This window comes from Podarcis liolepis (assembly GCF_965112155.1).
Source record: "Podarcis liolepis genome assembly, chromosome: 6".
Classification (NCBI taxonomy): Eukaryota; Metazoa; Chordata; class Lepidosauria; order Squamata; family Lacertidae; genus Podarcis; species Podarcis liolepis.
In genome coordinates this window covers 6,369,483-6,385,816 of record NC_139559.1, presented here as the reverse complement: position 1 = coordinate 6,385,816, position 16,334 = coordinate 6,369,483, and the positions used below count along the sequence as shown (strand labels likewise).

At 50.0% G+C, this 16,334-nt stretch overlaps 1 protein-coding gene across 2 annotated transcripts in view; it reads right to left on the bottom strand.

Annotated features, from left to right (window-relative positions):
• LOC310708738 (tripartite motif-containing protein 54-like) overlaps window positions 1-14,907 on the bottom strand; it is a 43,175-nt gene extending 28,268 nt beyond the window's left edge. The window contains exons 1-2 of one of the 2 annotated variants that reach the window (XM_083507470.1): window positions 14,502-14,907; window positions 1,066-1,226 (exon numbers count right to left, since the gene is read on the bottom strand). In XM_083507470.1, the coding sequence (XP_083363596.1) occupies window positions 1,066-1,226; window positions 14,502-14,858 (518 nt within the window). In that variant the 5' untranslated portion in view covers window positions 14,859-14,907. The remainder of the gene's footprint in view (window positions 1-1,065; window positions 1,227-14,501) is intronic. The other variant, XM_083507469.1, reaches the window with a different exon arrangement.
• Window positions 14,908-16,334: the final 1,427 nt, after the last annotated feature.

The window sequence follows — 16,334 nt, the reverse complement described above, 5'->3', positions numbered from 1 at the left end:
TTGAGATTTTGATTAGATTGCATTCTAATTGTTGCCGTCATTTTTGCCAATTCAATCATTTCAAAAAAATTATGTTGCCATCTTCAAATATCTCAAAGGCTGTCGCACGCAAGATGGGGCAAACATGTTCTCTGCTGCTCAAACTGATGGGTTCAAATTACAAAATAGGCGACTCCGATGAAACATTAGCAAGAACTTTCCAATGGTAAGAGGCGTTTGACAGTGGAACAAACTGACTTGGAAGGTTGTGAACTGTCCTTCTTTGGGGGGTTTTAAACAGAGGATGGATAGCCATCCATCATGAATGCTTTAGTTGAGATTCTTGCGTTGCAGGGGGTAGGACTAAAAGATCCTTTCCAAACCTTACAATTATATGAATCTATGAAATATCAGGGGGGGGGAGAATGAAACATTTGCCCACTATATATAGTTAAATTTTCTGTTTTACAATTTAAAACACTCATTTTAAACCCTTAACATATCAATGATTTCCCTTCTTCTCTTTCCATGGTTCATTTTACATACCCTAAATTGCTGCATATTTTATAAAAACCATATCAATCAGCATCCCATTATTACATCCATCAAAACTTGTTTAATTTATCTTCATTCTGCCAACGTTTTCAGCAGTATACAATTATTTCCCATACATTCAATAAACCTTTTCCAATCTTCTCTAAACGTATGTTCTTCTTGTTCTCTTAATCTATATGTAAAGTCTGCAAGTTGTGCATATTTTGTCAACTTAAGTTGCTATTCTTCTTTTGTTGGGACTTCGCTCGTTTTCCATTTTTGGGCTAATGAAACACAGACCGCAGTTGTAGCATACATAAATAATCGTTTTTGACACCTGGGAATTTCAGTTTAAATTATCCCCAACAGAAAAGACTCTTGGGTTTTTTTGGTAAAGTACTTTTAAACACTTTTTTCAATTCATTATAGATCATTTCCCAATACTCTTTTATCCTTTTACAAGTCCACATTTGCCCACATTTTGGGGTATGCAAGACGCACCCACCCACACGCACCCACAAACATACACAGTGACTGTTGGGTCTCACATACCTCTCTGGTCCCCGGGCTGATGCTTGCTTATAAATATCGATGATGTTTTCAACCAAAAGGTTCCTTTGCAGTCCGTAGATGCCATGTCTGTCGAGGACCACTTCATGGCGGCAAGACGGGCAGCGAAACCTCCCCGCAGAGCCCAAAGTCGTTCCTCGAGACTGAAACACACAGAAGAGATGTTTTGGGGGCAGGGACACCTCCCAAACCCGTGTGTGTGTGTGTGTGTGTGTGTGTGTGTGTGTGTGTGTATTATTGCAGGATTCCAGGCGCTTACCTAGCGCACATCAGAGAATGTGGTGTCTTTATGATATTTGGTTTAAGGTAAAGAGACCCCTGACCATTAGGTCCAGTTGTGAACGACTCTGGGGTTGTGGCGCTCATCTCGCTTTACTGGCCAAGGGAGCCAGCGTACAGCTTCGGTGTGATGGCCTGGAAATCCGATTCAGAGGATGAACCGGAGGAATCCCAGCCTGCACAGGAGTCCCCGCCTCCAGGGCCGGCTGAACTGGGGCAGGGCCTTGATTCTGAGGCGCCTACACCTGTGCCGGATCCTCAGGAGCAGGCACCAGGTGAATCCATTCTGGCTCCAGAGGTGGTTGAGGACTCAGTGCCTACAGGTGAGTCTCCCCCTGGGCCCAGTAACCCTTCAGCCTCTCCTGAACTGCAGATGCTCAGGGCAGAGAGGCGAAGGGAACTGGTTTCTCCCAGGAGGAGTGCTCGCCTTAAGGCCAGGAGAGGTGGGTCTCCTGGGGGCCGGGTCCGCCCCTGGCCTCAGAGAAGATAAAGGCCAGTCAGCCCGGTCCCAGGTTGCGGAAGCAACGTCATCGTTGAGTACCTGCTCCTACCCGGACCCAGACCTGACCTTCCAGTGTTCCTGTCCCCGCCCGGCTTCCTGCTTCGGACCTTCCAGTGTTCCTGTCCCCGCCCGGCTTCCTGCTTCGGACCTCGCCTTGCTCCTTGTGAACTGTATCCAGGCTAGTGACTCAGGACTGGACTTTGACTACGACAACGGTAACCTTCCCCCCAGGACTAGCACATTCTGGGTCATGTGGCCAGCATGACTAAGCTGCTTCTGGCAAACCAGAGCAGCGCACGGAAACGCCGTTTCCCTTCCCGCCAGAGCGGTACCTATTTATCTACTGCACTTTGACGTGCTTTCGAACTGCTAGGTTGGCAGGAGCAGGGACTGAGCAACAGGAGCTCACCCTGTCGCGGGGATTCGAGCCTCTGTTGTTTAACCCACAGCGCCACCCATGTCCCTCTTGCACAGGATACTGCGCCCTAAATGGGGAGGTGCCTCCAAGCCCTCTGCAATGGACAGTAGTGTTCTTGTACTGAGATGCCAGCGCCCCAGCCCTGCTGGTACACAATGGAGAGATGGACCAGGAACCCAACGCACCATCTCTCTGTTCTGCACAGGGATTGCCAGCTCAGAAGCAGCCCTTATCCTGCGTCTGACCCTGCAGCTGTTGTGGGACTGGGTGCAAACATAGCGCGGTACTAATCCAAACTGTGCACGTGCAGATAATAATAATAATAATAATAATAAATTTTATTTATATCCCGCCCTCCCCAGCCGAAGCCGGGCTCAGGGCGGCTAACAACACTAAAATAGTGCAACATTATAAAACATCATAAGAATTAATTAAAATCACAATTGATGGCAACCATAAACTAAAGTATTGTAAAGATTGCCAAAGGAGGGAGTCAGGCTGTGCCCTAACCAAAGGCCTGGTGGAACAGCTCTGTCTTGCAGGCCCTGCGGAAAGATGTCAAGTCCTGCAGGGCCCTTGTCTCTTGTGACAGAGCGTTCCACCAGGTTGGAGCCGCAGCCGAAAAAGCCCTGGCTCTAGTTGAGGCCAGCCTAACCTCTCTGTGGCCTGGGACCTTCAAGATGTTTTTATTTGAGGACCGTAAGTTCCTCTGTGGGGCATACCAGGAGAGGCGGTCCCGTAGATACGAGGGTCCTAGGCCGTGTAGGGCTTTGAAGGTTAAAACCAGCACCTTAAACCTGATCCTGTACTCCACCGGGAGCCAGTGCAGCTGGTATAGCACCGGATGAATGTGATCCCGCAGCGAAGACCCCGTAAGGAGTCTTGCTGCGGCATTCTGCACCCGCTGGAGTTTCTGGGTCAGTCTCAAGGGCAGCCCCACGTAGAGCGAGTTACAATAATCCAGTCTGGAGGTGACCGTCGCGTGGATCACAGTGGCTAGGTCAGGGCGAGAGAGGTAAGGAGCCAACTGCTTAGCTTGGCGGAGATGAAAAAATGCCGCCTTTGTTATAGCTGCAATCTGCGCCTCCATGGAGAGGGAGGTATCGAAGATTACACCCAAACTCTTAACGGACGGTGCTGGCACTAATTGCACCCCCGCAAGAGATGGGAGTTGCCCCCTCAATCCCATATCGTCCCGTCCCAGCCAGAGGACCTCTGTCTTCGAAGGATTTAACTTCAACCGGCTCCCACGTAACCATCCAGCCACAGCTTCCAAGCATCTGATCAGTGTGTCTGGGGCCGAGTCAGGATGGCCATCCATCAACAGATAGAGTTGGGTGTCATCAGCATACTGATGGCAGCCCAGCCCAAAACTCCGGACAAGCTGGGCGAGGGGGCGCATAAAGATGTTAAAAAGCATCGGGGAGAGAATCGCACCCTGAGGCACTCCACACACCAAGGAGTGGCGGGATGACAGTTCCCCCCCAAGCGCCACCCTCTGTCCCCGACCAGAGAGAAACGAGCGCAGCCATTGAAGGACTGTGCCCTGGATCCCCACGTCGGCGAGGCGGTGGTCCAGAAGTTCATGATCAACCATGTCGAAAGCTGCTGACAGATCTAGAAGAATCAGCAGCCCCGACCCGCCTCGATCCAGCTGTCTACGAAGATCATCTGTTAGGGCGACCAGAGCCGTCTCGGTCCCATGACCAGCGCGGAAGCCGGACTGGAATGGATCCAGAGCCGATGTTTCATCCAGAAACCTACCAAGCTGTTCAGCAACCGCTCTCTCAATCACCTTACCCAGGAATGGAAGATTCGAAACTGGGCGGTAATTGGATAGATCTAAGGGATCTAATGATGTTTTCTTTAAGAGCGGACGCACCACTGCCTCCTTCAGTTCCCCTGGGAATGTCCCGGTGCCAAGGGACAAATTGATGATCTCCCCCAGGGGGGCCCGCACCTCGTCTGGACACGCTCTAATCAGCCAAGACGGGCACGGGTCGAGAGGACAAGTGGTGGGCTTTCCAGCTCGGAGGAGTCTGTCCACATCGGCTGGGGATATCCGGTCAAAGTGGTCCAATACTGGACCCGAGGACAGTCGAGGGGCCTCCAGTTCCTTTATTGTATCCAAATTGGCAGGGAGGTCATGGCGGAGCGACAGGACCTTCTCCGCAAAAAAGCTCGCAAATGCCTCACAGCTGTGTGTCGAATTGTTATTTAAATTTGGCTGTCCTTCGAGGGACGTTAAAGACCGAATTATACTAAATAATTGTGCCGGGCGAGAGCTAGCGGATGCAATGGAGGCCGAGAAGTAGGACTTCTTAGCGGCCTTCACTGCCATCTCGTAGGTTTTCATAAAAACCCTATAAGATGTTCTTGAGGCTCCGTCACGGGCACCCTGCCATACTCGCTCTAGCCGTCTGAGGTCCCGCTTCATTTTCCGGAGCTCCTCAGTAAACCAGGGAGCCCGGTTTCTGCGGGGTCGCAGAGGGCGCTTAGGTGCGATCTCATTGATGGCTGCCAGGAGCTGGGTATTCCAGCCCTCAACAAGCTCAGTCAATGAGTCGCCAGGGGGAGAAAGGTCCCGCAAGGCTTGACGGAATCTATCAGGGTCCATCAGCCTCCGCGGGCGAGCCCAAATCGGCTCACCACCTAAGCAGGGTGGGGGTGGAACGTCAATCCTGGCTTTCAGAGCGTAGTGATCAGACCATGGCACCTTCATCGAAGGAAACATGATCACATCTATACCGACGCCAAAGATCAGATCCAGCGTGTGGCCTGCTTGATGTGTGGCGCCCGAAACAAACTGGGAGAGCCCTAGTGTCGCCATGGAAGACACCAGGTCCAGAGCCTGTGAGGAGGGAGTGGCATCGGCATGGATGTTGAAGTCCCCCAATACCAATAGGTTAGGGAACTCCAAGGCCCAGCCGGCCACCGCCTCCAGCAGGCCTGACAGGGTGGCTGCTGGTGCGCAGATTCATCATCCTCATCATTATTCCATTATTCCATTAAGAGGAAAGCATGAGGAAAAACCCAGTGGGGAAGTGCTTAGAGGTAATGATATTGAAAAGAATGATTGCTGACCTATGGTTATCACATTGCCTGGAATCAATCCAGGGAACTTGGAAAGCAGCCGAGTTTAAACAATGCTGCTGTCAGCATAAAAAATGCTTTGCCTTTAAGGCTTCAACTAAATGGCTTGCTTATGAAGCACAGAATTGTAGGGTTGGAAAGGGACCGTAAGAATGATCTAGTCCGACCCCCTACAACATGCTGCACTGAGGGTCCATTTCAGGGGGAGATGATGATGGTGATGATTATACCCCGCCCATCTGGCTGGGTTTCCCCAGCCACTCTGGGCGGCTTCCAAAAGAATATTAAAATACAGTAATGCATCAAACATTAAAAGCTTCCCTAAACAGGGCTGCCTTCAGATGTCTTCTAAAAGTCAGATAGTTGTTTATTTCCTTGACATCTGATGGGAGGGCGTTCCACAGGGCGGGTGCCACTACCAAGTGCCTGGTTCCCTGTAACTTGGCTTCTCGCAGGGAGGGAACCGCCAGAAGGCCCTCAGCACTGGACCTCAGTGTCCAGGCAGAACGATGGAGGTGGAGACGCTCCTTCAGGTATACTGGACCGAGGCCATTTAGGGCTTTAAAGGTCAGCACCAACACTATGAATTGTGCTCGGAAACGTACTGGGAGCCAATGTAGGTCTTGCAAGATCGGTGTTATGTGGTCTCAACGGCCGCTCCCAGTCACCAGTCTGGCTGCCGCATTCTGGATTAGTTGTTACCTTCAAAGGTAGCCCCACGTAGAGCGCATTGCAGTAATCCAAGCAGGAGATAACCAGAGCATGCACCACTCTGGTGAGACAGTCTGCTGGCAGATAGGGTCTCATCCTGCATACCAGATGGAGCTGATAAACAGCTGTCCTGGACACAGAATTGCCCTGTGCCTCCATGGACAGCTGTGAGTCCAAAATGACTCCCAGGCTGCGCACCTGGTCCTTCAGGGGCACAGTTACCCCATTCAGGACCAGATCAGCCTTTCCCAACACTTCAGAAAGCCCAAGAGGCTTGGTGGTTTAGACCACAGCGCCACCCATGTTCCTGACAATGGAACCTTTGGATCCATTGGGTGGAGAACAGAAAGCGTCTCTCTGTGTAGAAACTAGCCTACTGTACAAGGTAAAATGTATCTTGCTCTGCTCACTTTGGCTTTGACCCCGCTCAAAGCATCTGGCATGTGCCCACCCCCCAAAAAACTTGCCTAAAAGGGAATGCAACCCCCAGGCTGAAGAAGGTCCCCCACCCCTGATCTAGGCCAGTGTTCTCTACTCTTGCTCGCAGTAACTATGTGGGGTATCCATTCGGTTCCTAAGGTGGGTGGTGGGCTTACAGGAGACTGCCTCTAGAGGTATAAATGACCATCAGTCTTTGAAAATCTGGTATCGAGTCCATCCACTTTGTTGTATTAATTTGGCCAAATAGCTATAACGGGATTTTGAACAAATGTGCAATTCATCATTATTGCTTTTGAATGTTATTGTGCTGTTACCTCCCTTAGTTGGTTGTGCGAACCGCTATTCTGAATAACGCTTTTTATAGGGTAGGGCCACCGGTGCTGGGGACGAGTTTGTGGAAATAAGGGGGCAGTGGGTCACCAAAATTTGGGAACCCACTGGGCTAGGGTCTCGGGCATCTTTTCCTCCCCATCTGATCCTTTTAAGGAGAGAGGTCCTAAGTTGGACCTGGGATGGTCCGCTTGCAAAGTGCCTGCTCTGCAGAACTGAGCTGCAATCCCTCCCCAGAGGGAAATTAGCTATTAGCCGAAGCAATTAGCATTTCTCCTCTGCCTGCAGGTGTTTAACACTGTTGCTGTGTGCATTGTTGTTATTTGTTAGCTGGCTCCTTGAGTTTATAGAATCATAGAATCATAGAGTTGGAAGAGACCACAAGGGCCATCAAGTCCAACCCCCTGCCAAGCAGGAAACACCATCAGAGCACTCCTGACATATGGTTGTCAAGCCTCTGCTTAAAGACCTCCAAAGTAGGAGACTCCACCACACTCCTTGGCAGCAAATTCCACTGTCCAACAGCTCTTACTGTCAGGAAGTTCTTCCTAATGTTTAGGTGGAATCTTCTTTCTTGTAGTTTGGATCCATTGCTCCGTGTCCGCTTCTCTGGAGCAGCAGAAAACAACCTTTCTCCCTCCTCTATGTGACATCCTTTTCTATATTTGAACATGGCTATCATATCACCCCTTAACCTCCTCTTCTCCAGGCTAAACATGCCCAGCTCCCTTAGCTGTTCCTCATAAGGCATCGTTTCCAGGCCTTCGACCATTTTGGTTGCCCTCCTCTGGACACGTTCCAGTTTGTCAGTGTCCTTCTTGAACTGTGGTGCCCAGAACTGGACACAGTACTCCAGGTGAGGTCTGACCAGAGCAGAATACAGTGGCACCATTACTTCCCTTGATCTAGAATGATGCTATACTCCTATTGATGCAGCCCAGAATTGCATTGGCTTTTTAGCTGCCGCGTCACACTGTTGACTCATGTCAAGTTTGTGGTCAACCAAGACTCCTAGATCCTTTTCACATGTACTGCTCTCAAGCCAGGTGTCACCCATCTTGTATCTGTGCCTCTCATTTTTTTTGCCCAAGTGCAATACTTTACACTTCTCCCTCTTAAAATTCATCTTGTTTGTTTTTGCCCAGTTCTCTAATCTGTCAAGGTCATTTTGAAGTGTGATCCTGTCCTCTGGGGTGTTAGCCACCCCTCCCAGTTTGGTGTCATCTGCAAATTTGATCAGGATGCCCTTGAGTCCATCATCCAAGTCGTTGATAAAGATGTTGAATAAGACCGGGCCCAAGACAGAACCCTGTGGCACCCCACTAGTCACTCTTCTCCAGGATGAAGAGGAACCATTGATGAGCACCCTTTGGGTTCGGTCAGTCAGCCAGTTCTTCTTATGCTGCTTTAGGTGTGGTGTCATGCTATTTGCTCTGTGATTTCTGTGGCACTGGTATGATTATTATAATTAATCATTTTAGGTGAGGTTTTTGTTGGCCTCCGCTGGAGGGGGAAAGCAGGTTAGAAATCTTAGCATCGGTCAACAAAAACAAACTCTTGAGCTTGAAGGCGTGGCTCTATCTACTGCTGCTTTCTCCAAGCCAGAGGCATCCTGATATCTTGTACTACAACTCCCATCAGCCCATGCTGGCTGGGGCAGATGGGAGATGTAGTCCTGCACATCTAGATGGCCCCAGGTTGGCAAAGAGTAGTTTTTGTTGTTGTTGTTTAGTCGTTTAGTTGTATCCAACTCTTTGTGACCCCATGGATCAGAGCACGCCAGGCACTCCTGTCTTCTACTGCCTCTCGCAGTTTGGTCAAACTCATGCTGGTAGCTTCGAGAACACTGTCCAACCATCTCGTCCTCTTTTGGCCCCTTCTCCTTGTGCCCTCCATCTTTCCCAACATCAGGGTCTTTTCCAGGGAGTCTTCTCTTCTCATGAGGGGGCCAAAGTCTTGGAGCCTCAGCCAGTGGCGTAGCGTGGGGGGTGCAGGGGGGGGCCGGCCGCACCGGGCGCAACATCGGGGGGGGCGCGCGCGCACTCGCAGCTCTCTGCCCCTACCTGGCTCACTCACTCTCTCTCACTGCAGTGCTGGCTGTGCGAATCCGATCCGAGCCACCGGGTCACCGCCCACTGTGGAGGGAGTGGGTGCCAGGCGTGCGGTGCGGAGAGAGAGCGAGGGACTATCTGGGGGAGGGACAGTGCAGCGGCCACCCAGCGCAGCGCTGAGCGCGGGAGAGAACCACACCAGACCAGACCAGGCAGCAGCAAGAAGAAGCTGGCAGCGGCGGCAGGTTAGGGGTTAGGGGGTGCAAATTACTTGCCTTGCCCCGGGTTAGGGGGCGCAAATTACTTGCCTTGCCCCGGGTGCTGACAACCCACACTACGCTGCTGGCCTCAGCTTCAGGATCTGTCCTTCCAGTGAGTACTCAGGGCTGATTTCCTCAAGAATAGATAGGTTTGATCTTCTTGCAGTCCATGGGACTCTCAAGACTAGTTTACTGTGAAGCATTTGGGTGAAAAGATACCAAATCCTGACATTTCCCCCAAGACATTTGTTTGCTGGAGGGGGAAAGCAGGTTAGAAATCTTAGCATCGGTCAACAAAAACAAACTCTTGAGCTTGAAGGCGTGGCTCTATCTACTGCTGCTTTCTCCAAGCCAGAGGCATCCTGATATCTTGTACTACAACTCCCATCAGCCCATGCTGGCTGGGGCAGATGGGAGATGTAGTCCTGCACATCTAGATGGCCCCAGGTTGGCAAAGAGTAGTTTTTGTTGTTGTTGTTTAGTCGTTTAGTTGTATCCAACTCTTTGTGACCCCATGGATCAGAGCACGCCAGGCACTCCTGTCTTCTACTGCCTCTCGCAGTTTGGTCAAACTCATGCTGGTAGCTTCGAGAACACTGTCCAACCATCTCGTCCTCTTTTGGCCCCTTCTCCTTGTGCCCTCCATCTTTCCCAACATCAGGGTCTTTTCCAGGGAGTCTTCTCTTCTCATGAGGGGGCCAAAGTCTTGGAGCCTCAGCCAGTGGCGTAGCGTGGGGGGTGCAGGGGGGGCCGGCCGCACCGGGCGCAACATCGGGGGGGGCGCGCGCGCACTCGCAGCTCTCTGCCCCTACCTGGCTCACTCACTCTCTCTCACTGCAGTGCTGGCTGTGCGAATCCGATCCGAGCCACCGGGTCACCGCCCACTGTGGAGGGAGTGGGTGCCAGGCGTGCGGTGCGGAGAGAGAGCGAGGGACTATCTGGGGGAGGGACAGTGCAGCGGCCACCCAGCGCAGCGCTGAGCGCGGGAGAGAACCACACCAGACCAGACCAGGCAGCAGCAAGAAGAAGCTGGCAGCGGCGGCAGGTTAGGGGTTAGGGGGTGCAAATTACTTGCCTTGCCCCGGGTTAGGGGGCGCAAATTACTTGCCTTGCCCCGGGTGCTGACAACCCACACTACGCTGCTGGCCTCAGCTTCAGGATCTGTCCTTCCAGTGAGTACTCAGGGCTGATTTCCTCAAGAATAGATAGGTTTGATCTTCTTGCAGTCCATGGGACTCTCAAGACTAGTTTACTGTGAAGCATTTGGGTGAAAAGATACCAAATCCTGACATTTCCCCCAAGACATTTGTTTGCTTTGCAGTGCTTAGATTCCTTCCTCAGGCTACGTCCAGACAGATTTGGATAACTAGGGGATTGCGACTGTTCTAATTTCCAGCTCCTTCCGTTCTCCTGAGAGATGCCTGACACCTGCCTTCACACGATTAAATGTCTTGCGTTTTGCTCTTGGCTTCTGGCCTTTGGTTTTTTGTAAAAATGCCATGAGTCCTTCTTGAGCAGCCCACGTAACTTGTCTGCTTCCTGGCAGCCTCTCTGGAGGTTTCTGTGATGACTTTCATTATAACACCTGTTCTGAGCTGAAGTTGTGATATATTTCAATAGCTGTGTTTTTGAAGACTCACTGGGACAATTTAGTCACCTTTTATGAAGCTCAACATGGCCTCAGTCAGAATAAAGGCAACTCTGAATAACATAATAATAATAATAATAATAATAATAATAATAATAATAATAATAATATATTATTATTATTATTTGTACCCCACCCATCTGGCCGGGTTTCCCCAGCCACTCTGGGCGGCTTCCAACAAAGATGAAAAATACATTAAAATGTCAGACATTTAAAACTTCCCTGAACAGGGCTGCCTTCAGATGTCTTCTAAAAGTCTGGTAGTTGTTTATCTCTTTGACATCTGATGGGAGGGCATTCCACAGGGCGGGTGCCACTACCGAGAAGGCCCTCTGCCTGGTTCCCTGTAACTTGGCTTCTTGCAGGGAGGGAACCGCCAGAAGGCCCTCGGAGCTGGACCTCAGTGTCCAGGGGGAACGATGGGGGTGGAGACACTCCTTCAGGTACACTGGACCAAGGCCGTTTAGGGCTTTAAAGGTCAACACCAACACTTTGAAGTGTGCTTGGAAACGTACTGGGAGTCAGTGTAGTGGCTTATTATGGTTCTAGAATGATTAGAGATGAATTTAAGGATCGGTCCAAATACAAAAATGTAAATTTGGTCCCTTGTAAACTTCAGCTCATTTATCTTTCGCTTTCTCAACCCTCCCCATTGCCTGAGAGGAACATCATTCCTGAATTACCCCAATTTTTTAAAACTGCAATTGACAACACATATATAGTTATGAGTTTTTTTGTGGGGGAAGTGGGCTGTGTGCTGGGACCCTTCTAACCCCTGGATCCAGCAAGTGTTAAAATAGAAGCAAGGATTCAAATTACTGATGAGGTGATAGCTTAGCTAATGGGCCATTAAGGAAACAAAGGTAGTGGATCTGTGCCAGATGAGAAATGGGTAGGCACCCCTCCCTCAAATGGCTAGTAGTTAGACAGACACAGGCCAGAGTGGAGTGGTGCCAGCTAGATGCTAGGAGTGGAAAAGCAGCAGGCTGAGAAGCTAGAGAGATATCTCTGCCTGATTTATGTTTGAATACAGTCGTACCTTGGTTCTCGAACGGAATCCGTTCCGGAAGTCCGTTCGACTTCCAAAAACGTTCAGAAACCAAGGCACGGCTTCCAATTGGCTGCAGGTGCTTCCTGCACTCAATCGGAAGCCGCATCAGCCGCGTCGGGCATTTGGCTTCCAAAAAATGTTTGCAAACCGGAACACTCACTGCCGGGTTTGCCGCATTCAGGAGCCAAAAGATTCGAGTCACAAGGCGCTCCAGAACCAAGGTACGACTGTACAAGGCTGCATCTATGGGGGAAAGCAACATCCTTTTTGGGGTGTAAATGCTGTGAACCCCTCCATCACAGGCTCAGGCTGTATATAGGTGGAAATAAACCAAATAATAATAATAATAATAATAATAATAATAATAATAATAATAAACCTTTGGTTAAAGGGCAGTATATGAATAGAATAAATAAACAAACGTTTCGTGGGGCGAGGGGTTGGCACATTTTCATTGTGTCCTTCCAGATGGCAATAATGCAATAAGCATCACATAACAAGTAGCAAAGCGGAATGATTTGTGGACAGTCCATTATAAATCCACCACTAATGGGCTATTCTTGTGTCAGTGACATGTTGCAGAATGCACTCACAACCCTCCCCCCCCCAAAAAAATCCCCATCAGTAGGGAGGGGCCCACAGTGGAAGACATAGGGTGATAATCAATGCTAAGCACTCTTAGACCAACTGGAATGAATGGGTAACTTAAATACACTCATTTCAGTGGCTCAGCTCGAGTACAATTTAGTTGGATGCAACCCGCAGGTCCTTACACTTTGCAGCACTCTATAAAGTTCCAAGGGGGAAAGATTCCTTGGGAAATCCCCTTCTGATAAAAGAGCGGTTCTTATTTTTGATTTTGGGCCAGTTCAAACAATCACACGCTCTTTGCGACTACAGGGCCTGCGGCAGTTGCACAGTGCTAGCACTGCATTACACCAGGGTGAAAACACACCTTAAGCAAATGTTTCTCGATTGGTCCCATGTGGTACGTATTTTATATCGGCAACTGAATTTTCTAGTGTTTTGTGCTGACATTTGGTTTTAAACAAATGACTGGATTCCAACAAGGAAATCACACACACTGGGTGGAGAATGGCAGCTGAAGTCGTCGGCATCTGTCTATCTCGAGAGACAATGGAGTGCACCTCTGGGGGTGAAGTCAAACTGCTGGAGAATCACAGCGCCTGCTGTGGCTGAATAGATTGGGAACTCGGTACCTGCTGCCTCCAGCATTGTTTTTGGTGCAAACCTGGGCAGTGTGGCTGGAGGTCTTGCATTGCCCAGATGACAAGACCACCCTCTCGGCTTCACTGATGGGGTCCAAAGGAAAGCAGGGCAAGACGTTTGGCAGCAGCTTGGCTGAAGGAGGTGTACAAGGCGCCACCCAACAGTCTTAGGGACTCCACACCAGATTTACCCAAGGTTTATTCTTTAGCCTTTTCTTCTCCCGAAGATGTCCCACGAGGCAGCGGGTACTGTGCTGAAGTACATTCAGTTTCATCAGCTGACCACCTGGTTCTAGAGCTATGGATACGTATTTCTCCCTCTCTGCTTCTTGCAAATCATTCCGGTCTATAAATAGGTACCATGTCCTTAGCCATCTTATAGCACAGGGGTAGGGAACCTCAGGGGTGGGGGCCAAATGCAGCCCTCCAGGCCTCACTACCGTCTCCACCCCCATTGTTCTGCCCGGACACTGAGGTCCAGCTCCGAGGGCCTTCTGGCGGTTCCCTCATTGCGAGAAGCAAAGCTACAGGGAACCAGGCAGAGGGCCTTCTGAGTAGTGGCACCCGCCCTGCGGAATGCCCTCCCACCAGATGTCAAAGAGAAAAACAACTACCAGACTTTTAGAAGACATCTGAAGGCAGCCCTGTTCAGGGAAGTTTTTAATGTGTGACATTTTAATGTTTTTTAATCTTTGTTGGAAGCCACCCAGAGTAGCTGGGGAAACCCAGCCAGATGGGTGGGGTACAAATAAATTATTATTATTATTATTATTATTATTATTATTATTATTATTATTATTATTATTCCTGGGCCCCTTAGCTCTCCCTAGGCCACACCCCTTCTTCCACAGGCCACGCCCATTACTCCCAGGCCACACCCCTCAACACTTTCACACCCTCCTTGAGTGTTTTTGCCTGCTCTCAATGTGTCCTTGTCCTCCGATGTTACCCGTTACTTGTCTTGCTGTAGGATACAGAGGGATGTGCAGGTAAAAGTAACTAACAAAGGTAAAATTGGCATTATTTGTTCTGCCCACCTTTGCCCTCTGTGTCTGGCCTGTGCCCCCCTCCGAAGGAAAACCAACTCTCAGTCTGCAAAAGCTTCCCCAGCCCTCTTGTAACCCCATAATTATTATTTTTTTAATCCAAACAGGGAACCAGGCCTTTCCCCTCGCCACCATACAGGGGTCGCTTATAGCATGTGTCCGTCAGTCCACACAGATTCACCCAGTGATCTTGCAAGACACAGGCCCGTCCCCAAAGCTCACGCCACCTGCAATGACGGCGGGCATTTTGCTAGCGATTCCATATCCCTGGTGCCACCTTCTCTGTTTGAACACTTATGCGCTTAGCCCTAAAATGAAAACCAAGCCAAGCTGCAAACCCAGGCATGTTCACGGCTCACCTGAAAGATGTCGTTGGCACATTTTCTGCACAGGTTGTGCTGGCAGGGCAGGATGACCACCGGCTTGGTAAACATCTCCAAACAGATGGGGCAAATCAGCTGCCTTTCCAGGCTATCCATGGTGGGGCAATCTCTAGGGCAGGAGTTGTAGTCCATGTGGGTCGACATGACAAGGGAAGAGGCAAGTGCCTGTGTGCCCTCGCGCCAGTCCTGGAGTGCGGCAGTGAGAAAGGGCAAGGGGAACGGCTCATGACTGCCAACGCCTCCATGTGGGAGGCAGCTGTTTGCTCTGATTTCCCCAAGGTCCGCAAAAGATCGGCTCAAATGCTCCAGGAATGTGATGGTGGAGACTCTCATGCTCCTGCCGTCAGGGAACAGTTTGCCTTTTTATTCTGCCTCAGCATCCCTGCTCAGACACAGGCGTCGTGCATCGAAGATACTGTTACGTGCCACCCCAGTCTCCAAGCATCGAGAGATTCCAGGGGTTTCAGCACTTGGTTTCCTTAGGAATGAAGGCCAGCAGAGACGGTGGCGTCTTTAGGATATGGAAAGCGTAACAAAAGAGGTTTAAAGTCTGTCTCAAGGCAAATCTTAAAAAATGTAGTATAAACACTGACAACTGGGAAACACTGGCCTGCGAGCGCTTCAGTTGGAGAACAGCCTTTACCAAAGGTGTCATGGGCTTTGGAGACACTCGAACTCAGGACACAAGGGGGAAACGTGCTAAGAGGAAGGCACGCTTGGCAAATCCACAGCGTGATCAGCTCCCGCCCGGAAACAAAAGTCCCCACTGTGGAAGGACGTGTGGGTCCAGAATTGGCCTCCACAGTCACTTATGGACTCATTGTTAAAACCGTGTTTATGGAAAACAATCTTACTCGGCTACGAGTGATCGCCAAAGAAGAAGAAGGACATATGGTTTCATTTAAACTTTTAATTGTAATCTGCTTGGGGGCAGGAACCTGCCTTGTGAGCATTTTCCTGTGTAAAGCACCATCTTCACAACACTATAAAGAACCAGAAATGAGAACATACAGTGGTGCCCCGCAAGACGAATGCCTCGCAAGACGGAAAACTCGCTAGACGAAAGAGTTTTCCGTTTTGGAGGTGCTTCACAAAACGAATCTCCTATAGGCTTGCTTCGCAAGACAACAATGTCTTGTGAGTTCCTGCTGGTTTTTTTCCCTCCCCCTTTTTCTAAGCCGCTAAGCCGCTTATCAGCTGATCCGATCAGCAGATAAGCCGCTAAAAGCTGCTAATAGCACTAATAGCGCTAAGCCGCTTATCAGCTGATCCGATCAGCAGATAAGCCGCTAAAAGCCTCTAAAAGCCTCTAATAGCGCTAATCTGCTAATCCTTCAATGGGCTTGCTTCGCAAGACGAAAAAAAACGCTAGATGAAGAGAATCACAGAACGGATTCTTTTTGTCTTGCGAGGCACCACTGTAGTGCTAAAACTTCCACCCCTTCCTTTGAAAATAGATAAGGAAGAACCTTATGGAGCAACTTTGGGTTGGGATGGGGGCACTACACGAGGCTCCCTTTGAAGACTGCATGGAAACAGCAGCTAATGCAGAATGCAGCCAGTGGCTATTATCTCTGGTGGGATAGTGTCTAGCTAGTGTGTCAGACTAGGATCTGGGAGACGACCAGGGTTCGAATCTCCACTCAGTCATGAAGCTCACTCGGTGACCTTGGGCCAGTCACTGCCTCTTGGCCTAACCAGCGTCACAGGGTTGTTGTAACCATGTGAGCCCCTTAGAGGAAAAGGAAATGGGCTGGTCTTTTTGAAAACTTCCACTTCTCCTCAGAATTCCTCAGAAATTTATGTGGC